A 15,117-nucleotide genomic window follows, 5' to 3' on the forward strand; every position below is an offset into this window, starting at 1 on the left:
AAGGTCCCAATAAAAACATTTGTAGAAGGAATATCAGGTTCCTTTTTTTCTTTTCCATCAATGGTGAGGTTTTAAAAATTATTAAAATAATTACTATTGCAGGACACTTCCTGAAACCCTCTTTAGGATATATATACTATAATGTAAAGAAAACATGTAACTTGCAACCATTATTTGTTGCATTGATCGGAACCCAAAAGAAGCAGGAAGAAGCAAAGATCCTTTAGAGGGCAAAGATTGAGCAAAACTTGAGTTACTTCATCTTAAAACTTCTACCTTAGAGTCTAAGCCAAAATACAAATTATAACTGAAAAACTGTTCCAGTGGCAAAATCCTCCATTGGTAAAATGATTTTCAAAAGGAAACTGAAAATGAAAAGGGGAACAAAATGGCTGGGTGAAGGTTGGCCTAAAATATTCTTAAGATTTTTTTTTTAACTTAAAAACATATATGGTAAGACACTTCTGTTTTCAGAAGGAACATCTACTAGCATTTGGATTTTTTAGGTGTTGTTGGGTATAATTTGTAGCTGATATCGAGAGGCGTTTGAAAGCAGATAACAACTGTGCGCCTTCGTTTCTGAATGTTGCTGTGTGATTTGGAGCCTTTATTTTAAAATGGAGATTCTGTTTTGCTACTTCTCCCTGTCCCCTCTCAAGTTGATTTTCCAGATTTTGCAATTTACAAAGCTTTGATTGTCTCCTAAATAGTGTCCAGATTGATCATTCCTTCCCTCCTTCTTGGACTTTTCAGGCTCCCAAACTTCAAACATGGATTTTCCCAAGTGTGGTTTCTCTAAACCTTTTGCTCTTTAGTTCGGAAAGGTGCGGGCTCACAAAGGGCAAGACCTCTGGTTCAGGGCTTTCCCAGCCCCACCTCCCCTTGCCTATAAGAGTACAGACCACCTGGGCCAGGGGCCTGATTTCCAGGCTCTAAGATGAGAAAGTTCCGGTGCTCTCACAGCCTTGTTCCGGAGCTTACTCAGTGCCCACCCTGTTCAGGGTACCTTCTAGAACCTGCTCACTGGGGAGACAGTGGGTCTGCCCTCCAGCATTGATTTTCTGAGCTTGTGTTTTTTGGGGGTTTTTTTCTGTGTAGCATGTGGGGTCTTAGTTCCCCAACCAGGAATTGAACCCATGCCCCCTGCATTGGAAATGAGGAGTCTTAACCACTGGACCACCAAGGAAGTCCCCTTCTGAGCTTGTTAATCAGAGGGCAGGTGGGAGACCCTGCTGGCTTCCCAGTCCTCCCACTATTATTGCAAGTAAGAACCACCTCCAGTCCTATTGTAGAAAGTATCTGCAGAAACTTGACCTTGCTGGAAATCTCACAGCAACTGGGAAAAGTTGCCTGGGTGCATGTTTTTAATAGATGATGTTGTCTTAGGCATCATTTACATGACCTTAATTTTCTTTTTGGACTACACTATCACCCTCTAATTCAGAGTTGTCTATCTCAGAGAACAGCTGCTAATTACACCATACTTTTTATGTCTATACTATAGACGCCACATGAATGCTGGGAGAGACACATGCATTTCATATGGTCATCCCTTCCCATCGTGCGTTTCACCCCGGGCCCTGCCTAGTTGAGCCTGGATCTCACCCTCAAGGTGCTTCTGGTCATTTAATCAGCATAGCAGCCTGTGTCCTTGTGTCAGGGACCCAAGGTCAGTGGGAGCCCAGCATGTGAGAGCAGTGACTTGCCTCATCACAGTCTCCTTAGTCTTAGGAGATGTGTCTTAATCTAACTCAGTTTCTCTGGATAATTCTCGGCTGTGAGCGGCTGTCCTGTGTGCTGTAGGATGTTCAGCAGTGTTCCTGGCTGCTACCTGCTAAATGCCTTTAAGCACCCCCACCCCCAGAGGTGACGACCAAAAATGCCTCCAGACATTGCCAAAGATCCCCTGGGGTGGTGGGGGCAGGTAGAATGTAGGGAGCCCCTTTCTGTTATCTCCCAGGGCTCAAACTGACTTGGGTTCATAACCGGTACCAGTGCCTTCCAGACCCTTCTCTTTGAGATTGCTGTGTGATTACCTCTTTGTCATTACGTGCCCACCTCTGGGCTTCCAGGAGAGTCTGTCCTGGGCAAAGGGAAGCCTTGTTTTGTGTACGTGTGTGTCTGCCCCACCCCAACTGGAGCATGAGCCCTGCAAGGAAGGAGCCTCATTTGGTTGTCTTGGTGTCACCGTGCCGGTGACTATGAATATGTGTAGATGGAGCAGTGATTGCGCCCTTTACCAGTAGGTGTTCTACAGTTGTTTGGAGTATCCGGACTCTTCTCAGGCAGATTGGAGAAGCTGGGCAGATTGGAGCCCAGCTGTGAGGTGGGGTGGGGGAGCTCTGTCATTTCATTGCCACCATCTGACCGGGTGTGACTGGATAGATGGAATGTTAAGAGAAGTGTTGCAAAAAGGGGGAAGGGGAGCACCAATGCGTATTTACGTGACCTTATAAATAAGTATGTGCTTGGGTGACTTGACAGTTAAGAAAAGCTTTCTGACTTGATGTTTTTTCACCACTAGGACGAGACAGCTTTCCACTCAGCCATGACGCTGTGTCTGTGACTTGGTCCACCCTGGACTATAAGCCATGACTTAGTCCACCTCTCAGGGAGCTGCGGCTGCTGTGACCACTGCGGGAACTGACTGGGGAGAGCGGCCACCTCGAGGCTTGATGGTTGGAATGTCTCGGCGACCACCCAGCATGTACTGGTGTGTGGGGCCAGAAGGGTCAGCCGTGTGTCCAGGACACGCCATGGAGACCCATAACAGCGGTAAGGGCAGGGCTGGCCAAGCCTGCTTTGCATGTTCTACGTACGAACAATGGGTTCTCAACCAAAGGATATAAATTGCCAATTATTTGATGAATTGTATGGTTTTTCAATATAAAACATATCATGGGATTCTCACTTAAATTCTAAACATTGAAGGAGCCATGGGACAAAATTTATGTGGACTTAAGATTTATGTGGATCTTAAGAATCAGGGCATCATTTCATGTTTGTTAAAAAGATTTTTTTTAATGGGGATTTGGTTTTGTGTTCTCACTATACAAATAATATGTTTATTAAAGAAAAATTGAAAAAAGAAAAAAGAAGTAGAAAGAGTAATCACCCAGAGTCCCACTGCCCTAAACACAGTTAATATCTAGGTATGTTGTTTTCTAGTCAGCTTCTCTGGGCTGCAGGGACTTTGTTTTAACTTTATTTACTTATTATAGTGTATATACTTCAGTGTCCTACTTTTTTCCCCTAACTTTGTGTCAGTCACCTAGCTTGTGGGATCCAGGGAAATATCATCTTATTTGGGTGCGCTGTGTAAAATGATTGACCTAATTCTTACTCTCCCACTGGATGTTTTGGGACATTTGTGTTGCTTCTAGTTTGTTTGTTTGTTTTTGCGGTACGCGAGCCTCTCACTGTTGTGGCCTCTCCCATTGCGGAGCACAGGCTCCGGACGCGCACGCTCAACGGCCATGGCTCACAGGCCCAGCCACTCTGCAGCATGTGGGATCTTCCCGGACCGGGGCATGAACCCGTGTCCCCTGCATCGGCAGGCAGACTCTCAACCACTGCGCCACCAGGGAAGCCCTGTGTTGCTTCTAGTTGCTGACTCAGACCAAAATCATTCCATGTCCATCTTTTTATACATGGTTTTGAGATTATTTCCTTAAGATAGATTTACAGATTTGCAGGACTATTAGATTTGAATGTTTTTAAGCCTCTTTACACATATTGCTGGATTGTTCACCAGAGTTGCATCACTTTTATCCCAAATAGGATATCATTGATATTGTTAACAGTAAATATTTGTTAAGCCCTTAGTACATATGGGGCACTGGGTTCGGTGTCTTAGGAAATAACCTCATTTAATCCTCACGACAACCTATAAATGGTACTTCTATCCCCATTTTATAACTGAGGAACATGAGAATAAGAGAGATGTAGAAACTTGGTCAGGGTCAACAACCTGTAATGGGCAGAACTGCCCTTTGAACTGTGTCTTAGCCCTGGACTGTCGTCCTCAAAGTATAGGTCATCCTGTGGGATTTGAGAGGACCTGTGGGTTTGTACCTCTGTGGAGTTAGCGATTCAGTGTTGTACCTGGCTCAGTAGACATTTTGTTCAGTTACTTAGTGTTTTTTCTCCATCGAAAATGCCCAAAGTCTAACTAAGGTGATGTTTCTGAAAGATTTCTTTACACATAAGTCAGATTATGAAATGAGAAAAGAATTTGCTTCTTGACATTGTCCAGCACTAAATGTTCCCAGAGTGTTTGACTTGCATTTTTTGAAAGGTTTTCTTTTTGTTTTTTCAGATGTATGCCTTTTTCTGTTTGTTTTTGTTTTTTTGTTTATTTGCGGTACGCGGCCCTCTCACTGTTGTGGCCTCTTCCGTTGCGGAGCACAGGCTCTGGACGCGCAGGCTCCGGACGCGCAGGCTCAGCCGCCATGGCTCACGGGCCCAGCCGCTCCGCGGCATGTGGAATCTTCCCGGACCGGGGCACAAACCCGTGTCCCCTTCATCGGCAGGCGGACTCTCAACCGCTGCGCCACCAGGGAAGCCCTGGATGTATGCCTTTTTTCAGTTGCTTGTTAGGAAGGCCGTGTCTTATTAGCATGAGATCAAGGTGACGTGCGTGGAATGCTATTCCTGATTTTGGGTAGAACCTCTTTCCAGGGCACTCTCAGCTGCAGTATCCCATCTGCCTCTCCTCAGCAATCCTGAGAAATGATGGTGGGGGCAGGGATGCTGGGTCCTTCTGGGGCTCACTGGATGGGTGGCTGTGTCATCTGAAAAAGTCCCAGAGGAGACTCTGCCCCGTCCTCGTCCTGGTAAAGAGCGGTGAATCTCCACCCTGGCCCCCAGAAACACTGGGCAGTGCCTAAAGCTATCAGTGCACAGGCACCCCCAGCTCCACTGGAGCAGCATCCTGGGGGTATTTTCTAAAAGTTCTTGCCTCCCCACCTCCACGATCCTACTGTGCAGCTGGGGTTGAGAATCAACTGGTCTAAATGATTTGGACCAGCAAATTAGAGCAGCATTTCTCAAATTGCAGTATATACTCCAGTCCCCTGGGGATCTTGGTGAAATGCAGATTCTCATCCTGTGAGTCTGGGGGCACTGAGAATTTGCGTTTCTAACAGGCTCCCAGGTCGTGCCAGTGTTCCACCAACAGAGAGGCAAGGCTGAGACCTCAAGGTGCCCAGGAATCCTCACTGACTCTTACAGTTCCTGGGGACGTGGGTCAAGGGACCCTGGACAGACCTGGAACCAGCCCTGCCTCCAGGCCTGAGGTAGGGCAATGACCAGGGAATGTTCATGTGCACGAGAGGCCAAAGTGTTGACTCCTAGCCCTCATTTTTCTCCTTTGAGGTCTGGATCTGAACTTTACACTACTCCTACAGCCAGTTGCCTCTCCCTGACAGCTGTGATCACCAGGTGGGAGGGAGCAGGCTCAGAATGGTCTTTTCTGCCTCAGGGGCCTCTTCCCCCAGTGGAATCTCAGGACTCCACACCTCCCTGTTCTGGCTGAGCCTCAGGACACACACAAAGCTTGAGGAGCCTATGGGAATCGTGCAGCCCCCACTGGTACTGTTCTACTGCTTAGGGCTGGAAGGTGCCGACAGGGGAGGTGGTGTCTTGTGAACCCTGATGCTCAGGGATATGTTTATGCACGGAAGAAAACACATAAACACAGAGTTGAAGAAGATGAGAAAAAAGTGACCTGAAATACATTGTAAAATTCTGTCCTATGGCTCAGCATTATGGAAATTATGAAGAAAGTACAAATTTATGCCCATTCTTCAAGAGTTGAAAGGTCCCATAGGTGGTAGCCAAGGAGCTGAGTGTGGAGGGCTTGCCCTAGGACCCCCAGGGATGAAACCCTACAACACTCCCCTCCTGCTGGCAACGGGCTGCTTACATGGCTTAGTAGCCCGACATCAGGCCCCTCCTGGCCTCTTGCAGCTACCGTTCAGCTCACCTGAGAGCAGTGAATGAGGGCAGCAGAGGACCCACCCTGCTTTCCTGCCAGGTCCAGGGGAAGACAGTGACACCACGGGGACCTTTGTGGGTACTGGGAATGCTGAATCCATTACCTGGGCTCTGGATTAAGGAGCCATTACTAACTACCTGTAACCTAGAGTGATGTGTACTTCTGTCACTGTCTTGTTTAGAACCCCACAGCCGGTTTATGACTGTTTCCTTTCACTGAGTGAGAAGGGGTGGGGAGACACTTCTGGGACTCACACAGTGTGATGAGGGCTCAAGAGCCTGTCTGTGGGGTTCATTAGGCCTGCATTCAATTCTTAGTTCTGGGTGACCTCAGCTGAGTGGCTCAGCCTCTCTGAACCCTGATCCAGACAGACACAGAATCTTAGTGGGATGTGCCAATCAGCATCTATTTCTGGCCTCCTGGCCAGCAGGGGTCTGGGGAGTCTCTGCTGTGTGCTGCAGTCTGCACTCTGCTTCATGTGGCTCCTAACCTCCTGAGACCAGCAGGCTGGCAGGGCGCCTTCTTCCCTGCCAGTTGCAGAGGTACAAGCGGGGAAAGCAAAAACATTCCATGTCTCTTAAGGCCTAGGCTCAGAGTGGCACGCTGTTGCCTCCATGCCTCTGCCCTTGGCCAAAGAAAGTCACATGGAGGAGCCCAAGTGAAGAGCTCCCTGCACGAGGAGGCCACAGCCAGGCTGTGGATTCAGGCAGAGGGGGAGGATTGTTGTCCATCATTCATCTACCATGATACGAGTGGGTGGGCTTCAGTACTTTAAAATTGTATCTTATTTATGTATTTCTATTTATTTATTTAAGCAGCCCACAGAGCTTTTCTCTCATGAAGCTTTACCTGGAGCCCCAGCCCACATAACAGCTATAACAGTGGAGTTGCTTTGATGGACAGTCGTGGAGGGGTGGGGGTGGTGAATCCCACCGCTGACCTTCACCTTGACCGCGGAGCTCTGTGGGCCCAATTTTAAAATATCGCATGTTGGATTTCATTTTCACAAAATAGAACTATATACACCAAGACCATAGCCTGGGAGCAGGTGACACTCAAAGAGTAGCACAGTCACTGGGGATTATAGCCACTGCTCTTTGCTTACCCATAGGGGTACAATGTGCATGCGTCTTTTGTGGTTGTTTTGCATTACTTTTGCAACCAGAGAATAATATTGCAACTTATTTTAAAAATTGTTTTCTCTTTAAGTACAGAAGTTTTGTGATTAGGATCCAACCTGCGTACCTGCCCCCTCGTTGGGTGCTCATTTCCAAGATCAAATTTGCTTTAACTGGCCTCTTTCCCACGAATTTCTTTCTGGATTAAATGGGGCAATATTTGACTCCAGGAACCTGCAGCTGTGCTTCCCATGGGGCCCACCCTCTGAGTTCTGTCCCCATTGGATGAGCTGGATTTTTTTCTGCCCCACCTTCTCCCCAGAGGAGTCATGCCTCCCCTCCCCTTCCCCCCAGTCCACCAGCCTCACCCCAGGGATGACCGTTGCAGACCTGATTCGCAGCACTGCCTGAGGGAAACTGATTGTCAGAAAGAGGACCAGTGGATACCCAAGTTATTCTCAATGTAGGAGCAGCTCTCTCACCTTTTAAAAATCCTTGGAAGATACCATGCTTTGGAAATAATGTTATCATTATACTTCCAAGTAGAGTTAGGAAAAGATCCAAACTTTAATAAAATTAGTAAAAAACTAACTTTTTACCTTTGGGCTTTTGGTAGTGGTCTTGTGTGTGTGTGTGTGTACTGGGTGTGTTTGTTGGTGCCTCTACCTGTTTTGACTTACACAATTCACCTTGTGCTTATTGAGAATGGTTAACCCTTTCAGCACCCATGAATATGTGAGTGCTTCTCCAACTAGTACTGTCAGCATTCAGCTGGGCTTCGGTGCAGGAGGAATGTTTAGAGCACATGGATGGGTTCAGAGTGTGTGAGCTGAGAGAACGAGGGTCAGTGAGATACTGGGCCAGGACTGCGGACCCAGCCGTTTGACAAACATGTCATTAGACATTCTTCCACATCCGTCTCACACCAGTCAGAGTGGAAAAACCTGTCCTGTCAGCTGAGGTAAGGCTCCTGGGGAGCAGAGAAGTGAGGAAACTTCTAGATAATTCAGGCTAAGAACGCTTGGTGAGACTCTTCAGGATCTCACCAAGGGTGAGAGGCGCTTGGACAGACATCACCTGAGGTGGTCCACATCCCCCACCTCTCTGTGAGTGGTCCTGACTTCCGCTGCCTGCCTCTCACAGCATGGACCAAAGAAGGAGAAGGAACATTCCAGAAGGCCTTCAAATCCTAGGTTTTTACATAGCTACTTCCAATGTCCTTTTCTTCTTCCTTTGGCTTTTTCAAATCTGTTTTGAAAATAACTTTTTAATACAAGAGCCAAGTAGATTTGCCTGAGTGGGGGCTCTGCCTGCTTTCCAGAAATAGAAATACGAAATAGCGTGACTAGGAAGTGCCCCTCCAGTGGCAGCATGCTTACAGTGAGCCACTGTAGGAACTCCTACAAGGGGCAGATCCATCGTTTTGTGTGCCTTTCAGAGTGTAACCACCAGCCCACATGTTAAGCTATTCCTGGACTTGGTGTCCTGCTCATGCCTGCTGGGAGGACAGGGCTTTGCTAGGACTGTGGTCAGCAGGGTGCCCTCTCCAGCCTGGCTTCAGGAGCAGCACTGGGCCCCCCAGGGACCGTAGCCATTGTCCAGTAAGGAATCCCTTACTGAGAGAGGTGAAGAGGAGGGAAGCTGTGTGGTGGCCTAGGTCACAGGAGAAACGGCCATGGGCATCCATCCACGTGGGAGCAGTTAACACAGCTGTGCTTCATGCCTGCAAAGTCCTGCCCAATGACAGAAGCTCTGGGTTTGATGGGGCTTTTAACATTAACCTAAATCTGAGGCTTAGATCATCTGATTATTTGTTCGGAATATGCTTGCTTACTTCTAGCAACAGGGAGCTGACTCCTTCTCGAATACTCCAGCCTTTCTGTGGGCTGCTCTGTTGGGAAGTGTGTGCTGCTGCAGAGGCCAGTCCTGTCTCCACTGCCTCTAGCTCCACCTGCCTAGGCTGATTGGCATCCCTTAACCCCTTTCTTGAAATAACTAACTTTGATGCCTTGCCCTCCTTGTGGATTCCTTTTTAGGCTGAGCAAACCATCCCACTGCCTTCAAGAGCAGGCAGCCCGCAACGTTACACATTTCACTTGGATATCACCAAGCTTTTGCCTTTTAGTCTGTGGACTAACCGTTAGGCCATGACCACCTGGGCCCAAGGGGAGAGCAGCCTCCCACCCCTTCCCTCCACCCTGTGTGTGGGGGCTCTCTGGACCACCCCATCCTCCCACCCCATTCTAGGCGGCCAGAGCCTGAAGTTCACCCAGGGCCTCAGCCCACCTTCCCCTTCCCATTCCCGACATTTGCCCCTGACTCCTTCACCAGGGCAGCTACTCAGTGGCCAGGGGAGGAGATTCTCTTTCCAGCTCTGTGCCCTGGCCTCCACGAAGAGGTCAGTGGCCTGTGAGCAGGTGCCTGCGTGGACGTCCCCAGGCCCCAGTGCAGAGGGATAAGGATTTTCTCCCACTTCCCTGGTTTCCTGGTCCACATCAGCCAGACTCTGAAGAAGCCATAACTGGGATTTTTATGAAATTCTTTAACTCTGGGAATTGAGAGAACTAAATAACATATAAATTATCACACCCGATAACATTTAAGTCCTAACTCTAGTATATTGATTTCACACACATATTCAGGAACTCTGATGAACGAAAATAGGGGCTTCCAATATTCCTTAGAATTCCCAGTTCTGAGTCTGTTCACCATCCTAGCCACCCCTGTGTTCAGTTCCTCCAGATTCTACTTAACCATCTTGCTATTTATTGACATTTGTTATAAAGAATAAAAGATAAAAAAGCAAAAAACAGAAGTGTGCATCTCAAGCAGTACAATCCTTCCTAAGCCCATAACCCTGATGTTATAGAAGGAATCACACATTAGTTAGAAATTATATTTTCAATTGTAAATAACTTTTTAGGACTGTACTTCATTTTGCTAATTCTTGCTATGTTTGTGCCTCGCAGCTTTTATGTCATCTACATTGTCCAGCATCCAGTGGCCAGGCATGTCACCAGGTGTTGGTTTAAAATCAATTGCTTACCTATTCATTTCAGGAGGACCAAAGCCAAAAATAACTTAGTTGGAGCACTTTGAATTTTTCAGCAAATAGAGATATTTAAAGGCATTGAAAAATTTAGTCCATTATTTTGAATGTAGAACCAAGTGATGATGCAAATTTGAGGTTAGAATTTGAATACATTTTGTATTCAAGAATGACATTCTTCAAGTTCCTTTTAGTAGCTCATTTTGGACTTCAGATAGCCCTGTGAGCTCTTAGACAGGTGGGTGGCCACAAGTGGCCTACACCTGGGAGTTAGAGGTAGAAGAGGCCAGGGCAGACCCTTCAGGCTGTTTGCACCCCTCCCTTCTGCTCTCAGAATCAAAAGCCTCCAATGGGTGGTCACCCGTGTCCCCATGCAAACATCACCAGCACTTCTGGGTTCAAAAGCAAAAAACAAGCAAAGAACCCCTGCCTGATAGCGGGCAGGGGCCTCCCCGAAGTTATGAAAAAGTTACTTGTGTGTAATCACACACATTCTCATATAAAATCAAATGCCATCCTGCCCAGGTGACCACTGTTAGCTGAGTGTGTTTCTTTTCCATCCTTTTCCTACACTCATGTCCACACACACAATTCTTTTTTGTGTATATTTCTGGGTTTACATGCATGACATTGAATTGTACATGCGTTGTGCAACTTTTGTTTACTTGAGTGATGTACGTCTTGGAGTCTTTTTCATTTGCATCAAGTTCCATAGTGTAAATACAACAATATTTATTTAATCAGTCTGCTATTAAGGTGCCTTTAGATTCTTTCCATATTTTGCTTCTTACCATAAGAGTTGAGTATACCCCAGCAGAATGGCAGGATCAAAGAGTAAGCACATTAAAAATTATCAAAGTAATACACAGCCCTGGTTAAGGAAGCAAGTGATACAGATGGACTATAAGGCAAAGCCCCAGTGGCAGCTCCCAAAAATGTCTCTATTTCCTGTTTCTGGTTCTAGTTCTTCAGGTCATCACCATTTCTCTACATAAAGAATATGCCTGCACACTTCTCTTGCTCCATCCGTTGAGACAGAGTCTGCTGCCTGCCTGCCAGCCTGCCACGATAGAGGACGATTTCTTTCCCCTTGCACCACACCTCCCAGATGCTCCCTCCCACTTAATTCTATCAGTGTGGACTCATCTCTGGGTTGCTTTTGCAACATTAAATGATATGTTCTCATTGCTATGACTTGGCCTGGGGACTCAGTGTCATCCATGTTCTGTGGGGCTCAGGAGACGCACACCTCTTCCCTACTTTTTACCTCCACCTGGTTCCCACCTCTTACTCAGAACTCTTATTTTTTTTTTTTTTTTTTTTTTTTTTTGGTACGTGGGCCTCTCACTGTTGTGGCCTCTCCTGTTGCAGAGCACAGGCTCCGGACATGCAGGCTCAGTGGCCATGGTTCACAGGCCCAGCTGCTCCGCGGCATGTGGGATCTTCCCGAACCGGGGCACAAACCCGTGTCCCCTGCATCGGCAGGTGGACTCTCAACCACTGCGCCACCAGGGAAGCCCAGAACTCTTATTTTGAGCCCTCATTTACCTGGAGCACATGAGTAAGAAAACTCAGAAAGGGCTGTGGTGGCACATGTGAGACTCGGTTTTCCTGAAAGCATCTTCCATTGGTCTTCCCTGTGATCCCAAGTGGAAATCATTTGCCTTTAGACCTTGGAAGAGCCTGCTCTGTTGTCCTCTGATGTGGTCTGATTCTCATCGCTTTGTGGGTGACTTGTTTTTTCCTCTCTAGAAGCCTTTAGAATCTTCCCTGTATGTCTGGTCTTCTGAAATTTCATAACAAAAGACCTGGGTGAGGGTCTTTATCCTTCATGCTGCTTGGTACAGGGTAGGTCAACAATTTATCCCTTTCAGGCCTGGAAAAGTCCTTGTATTTTCATTGATAGTATTATCTTCCTCTGCTTTTTCTCTTTATTGTTTTGGTTTGTTTGCTTTTCTGGAACTCCTGTTGCTTATCTTTTCCCTCAGGTTTTCCAACCCTTCTTAACTTCCAGAAGCTCTTTCCTATTCTTGATTGTTTCTTTTCATAGCATTCTGTTCCTGTCACATATATGCAGTGTCTTCTTGAATTCTCTTGAGGATCCTAATAGGCATTTATTTTATTTTGATATCAATCTTACTATCGTCTCAGTTAATTTCTTAATTTATTTCTTAATGCAAATTCATTGATTAAAATAAACATTTTTACAATGAATTCCAGATAAACCAATAATTATAGGATTCAAAGCATTATTAGGGAAATTTGCAATCAACTAGAAGGCTGTTACCAGAGCTCTGGAAAGAAGGCCCAGGGTAGCCCAGGACGGTGGGGCAGGAAAGGAAGAAGAGGATGGAGTGGGAATCTTTTCTGAGGACTTATGTAACAAACTACTGCATAACTCACTGGCTTAAAACCACAGCAGTTTATAGTTTCCCGGGATTCTGTGAGTCAGGAATCAGCAGGGCTCAGTGGGTGGTTCTTCTTGCCTCACTCACATGTCTGATAATTCGGTGCTCCTCACCGTGACTGCTCTTCCCACATGCTCATCCAGACATCCACCCCCAGCCTGTTTACAGCTTAGCAGTTGAATTCCCAGAGCTCAGAAGCAGAAACTCTGAGGCCTTACTAAGGCTTATGCCTGAACTGTCTCTTCATCGCTTCTTCCGCCCTCTGTTGGTCAAAACAAGTCAGAAGGTAAGTCCGGATTCCATGCAGGATTGGAAATATTAGATTCCAGCTCCCAAAGGAAGGAATGCCAAAAGTTTGTGGTCATCTTTGACACAGCACACCACAGAAATCGATAATGCATTAGATGTGAGGAGTAAAAGAAAAAGGAATCAAGGATGTACACACACTCAGATTTAACTGATATTAATATTAAGCCATTTTCACTTCAACAATTATTTTAAGAAGTAAAACATGACAAGAATAGTTAGAGCCCCCTTTGGAACTCTCCCTGGTAACTGCTCTTCATAAACCCCCAAAGGTGGCCATTATTCAAAGTTAGTATGGACGTTTTGCCATGTTTTATACCATTGTTAATTATGTCAGTGCCTATAAATATGTAGTATTGTTTCTGTCCCACCAGGCAGTCCCCTCTGGTCAACAAAAATTCTGTAACATCACCTGCCTGGGTTAAGGAAGAGGCTTCATTGAGGGAGAGGAAATCACAAAGCCTGGGTCTGCAGGATGGGTTGCCCGTGGTCCCCAGTCTCTCATCCTCTCACAGGGAGGCTTGCCAGGGCATCTGCTGCATGGGAGTGGGTTCCAGTCCAGCAGAGGGTCCAGCATGGACCTCCACTCCCAGAGGCTAGCCTCTTCATGATGTGGCAGGGTGGGTGCTGGCTGCCTATAGGGGAATCACTTGGGGCTGTGGGATGTTATAGAACCTCCAGGCACTAGACCCATGGAAACTGAGCTTGGATGCCATCCCTTCATCCAAGGGAGAGGTGGGCATCCCTCAGCTGGCTCATTGTCCAGGTTTGAGGAGTGGCAACCAGAGTCACGTTTGGGCAGTCCTGCTCTTTTCAGAACAGTCTCCATATTTAAGATTTTAAAATAAATATTTTCATACTGTGCCAATCTTTTTGTAGTTTAATTTTTTAATCAACACTAAGTTTGTACTGTATAAGAGCTTTATTTTCCAAGAAGCTGGATAAAACCTTTTACCTGTAAAACCGTCTAGGCCTGGTGCTTTTTTATGGGTAGACTTTTACATTATTGATTCCATTTCATTAAAGACTGTAGGTTTGTTTAAATTTTCCATTTCTTCTTGAGGTAATTTTGTGAATACATTTTTCTAGGTAGTCACCCATTTAATCTAGATTTTCAAATGTATTAGCATAAAGTTCCTAGTGGCTTCAGGATTTAAAATATGTTTTTAGATGACATCATTTAGTTTTCATAGATACATCATATACTCGGTATAAAATTCAAAAGTACAAAAGGGAATACAGTGAAAAGTATTCCCTCCCACTCTGGTCCCTAGTTTTCCAGTTCTCCTTTCTTCCAAAGAATCAGAGAAAATAGTTTCCTCTCTCTTTTTTTCCCTCAGAAATCAGTTTCTTAGGCCTAGATTCAAAATGGCTTTTTTCTTTTCATAAATCTTTAGCCTAGGCAGAATTTTGAAATTGTTATGTTTTTATCTCAGTTTTTTTTCCATCTTTTATATTATGGAAAATTTTGAACGCATCATAAAAGTGAGAGAATACTGTAATGGACCTCTCTGTATCCATTGCCCCAACTTTAGCAATTACCACACATAGCCAATCTTGATCTATTCATATTCCCTTCCATTTCTCTCTAGATTATTTAGAACCCAATTCCAAACGTCATATGTTAAGAAGTGTTTAAAAAAGTCCAACTCAGTACATTTTATATACATTTTTTAAAATAAAAAATATGGGCTTAATAACATCAGATATCTAGTCAGCATTCTAATGCCCTTGATTGTCTCATAATTTATTTTTATCAATGGTTGACTTGAATCAGGTTTGTTACTGAGTCTCTTAATTTCTACCTTTCTCCCTCACTTCCTTTTTCCTTGCAATTTAATTGTTGATAAAACCACATTGCTTATCCTTTGTAGTTTCCCACAGTCTGGATTTTGGTGATTGCATCCAGTGTGGTGCTCCTCTGTGCTTCCATAGATCCAGAGGCTTGATTACATTCAGTAAGACTTGGCAAGAACACTAAATAACTAGTGTTGTGTATTTCCTATTGTTTCACCACAGGAGTCAAATGATGTCTAATTGTCTGTCTTTGCTGTTCAAATTTTTCAGTAATTTTGGTGTTGTCAGCATGATACTTCATCATAAAAGTTGTAATGGTTTTTCAGCTTTTCACCTAATGATTTTATCAGTCATCAATCATTGCTTTATATCAGTTATTTCTTTGGGGTTGTGAAGTGGTGATATTTTAAGTCTACCATTCTTTCTTCATCTAGCTGAAAT

General features: G+C 45.4%; 1 protein-coding gene across 5 annotated transcripts in view; it reads left to right on the forward strand.

Moving 5' to 3' along the window:
• The window catches only part of LRRK1 (leucine rich repeat kinase 1), a 123,085-nt gene that overhangs the window by 2,609 nt on the left and 105,359 nt on the right, over nt 1-15,117 (forward strand). For all 5 annotated transcript variants that reach the window (XR_003428021.1, XM_027083237.1, XM_027083236.1 and 2 more), the window contains exon 2: nt 2,525-2,775. Coding sequence is in view for 4 of the 5 variants with exons in the window: in XM_027083237.1 (XP_026939038.1) it covers nt 2,676-2,775 (100 nt within the window). In the remaining variant the exon portion in view is untranslated. The remainder of the gene's footprint in view (nt 1-2,524; nt 2,776-15,117) is intronic.

This window comes from Aethalodelphis obliquidens, unplaced genomic scaffold, assembly GCF_003676395.1.
Source record: "Aethalodelphis obliquidens isolate GAN/ISIS:26980383/991018 unplaced genomic scaffold, ASM367639v1 scaffold49, whole genome shotgun sequence".
In the NCBI taxonomy this organism is placed as follows: domain Eukaryota; kingdom Metazoa; phylum Chordata; class Mammalia; order Artiodactyla; family Delphinidae; genus Aethalodelphis; species Aethalodelphis obliquidens.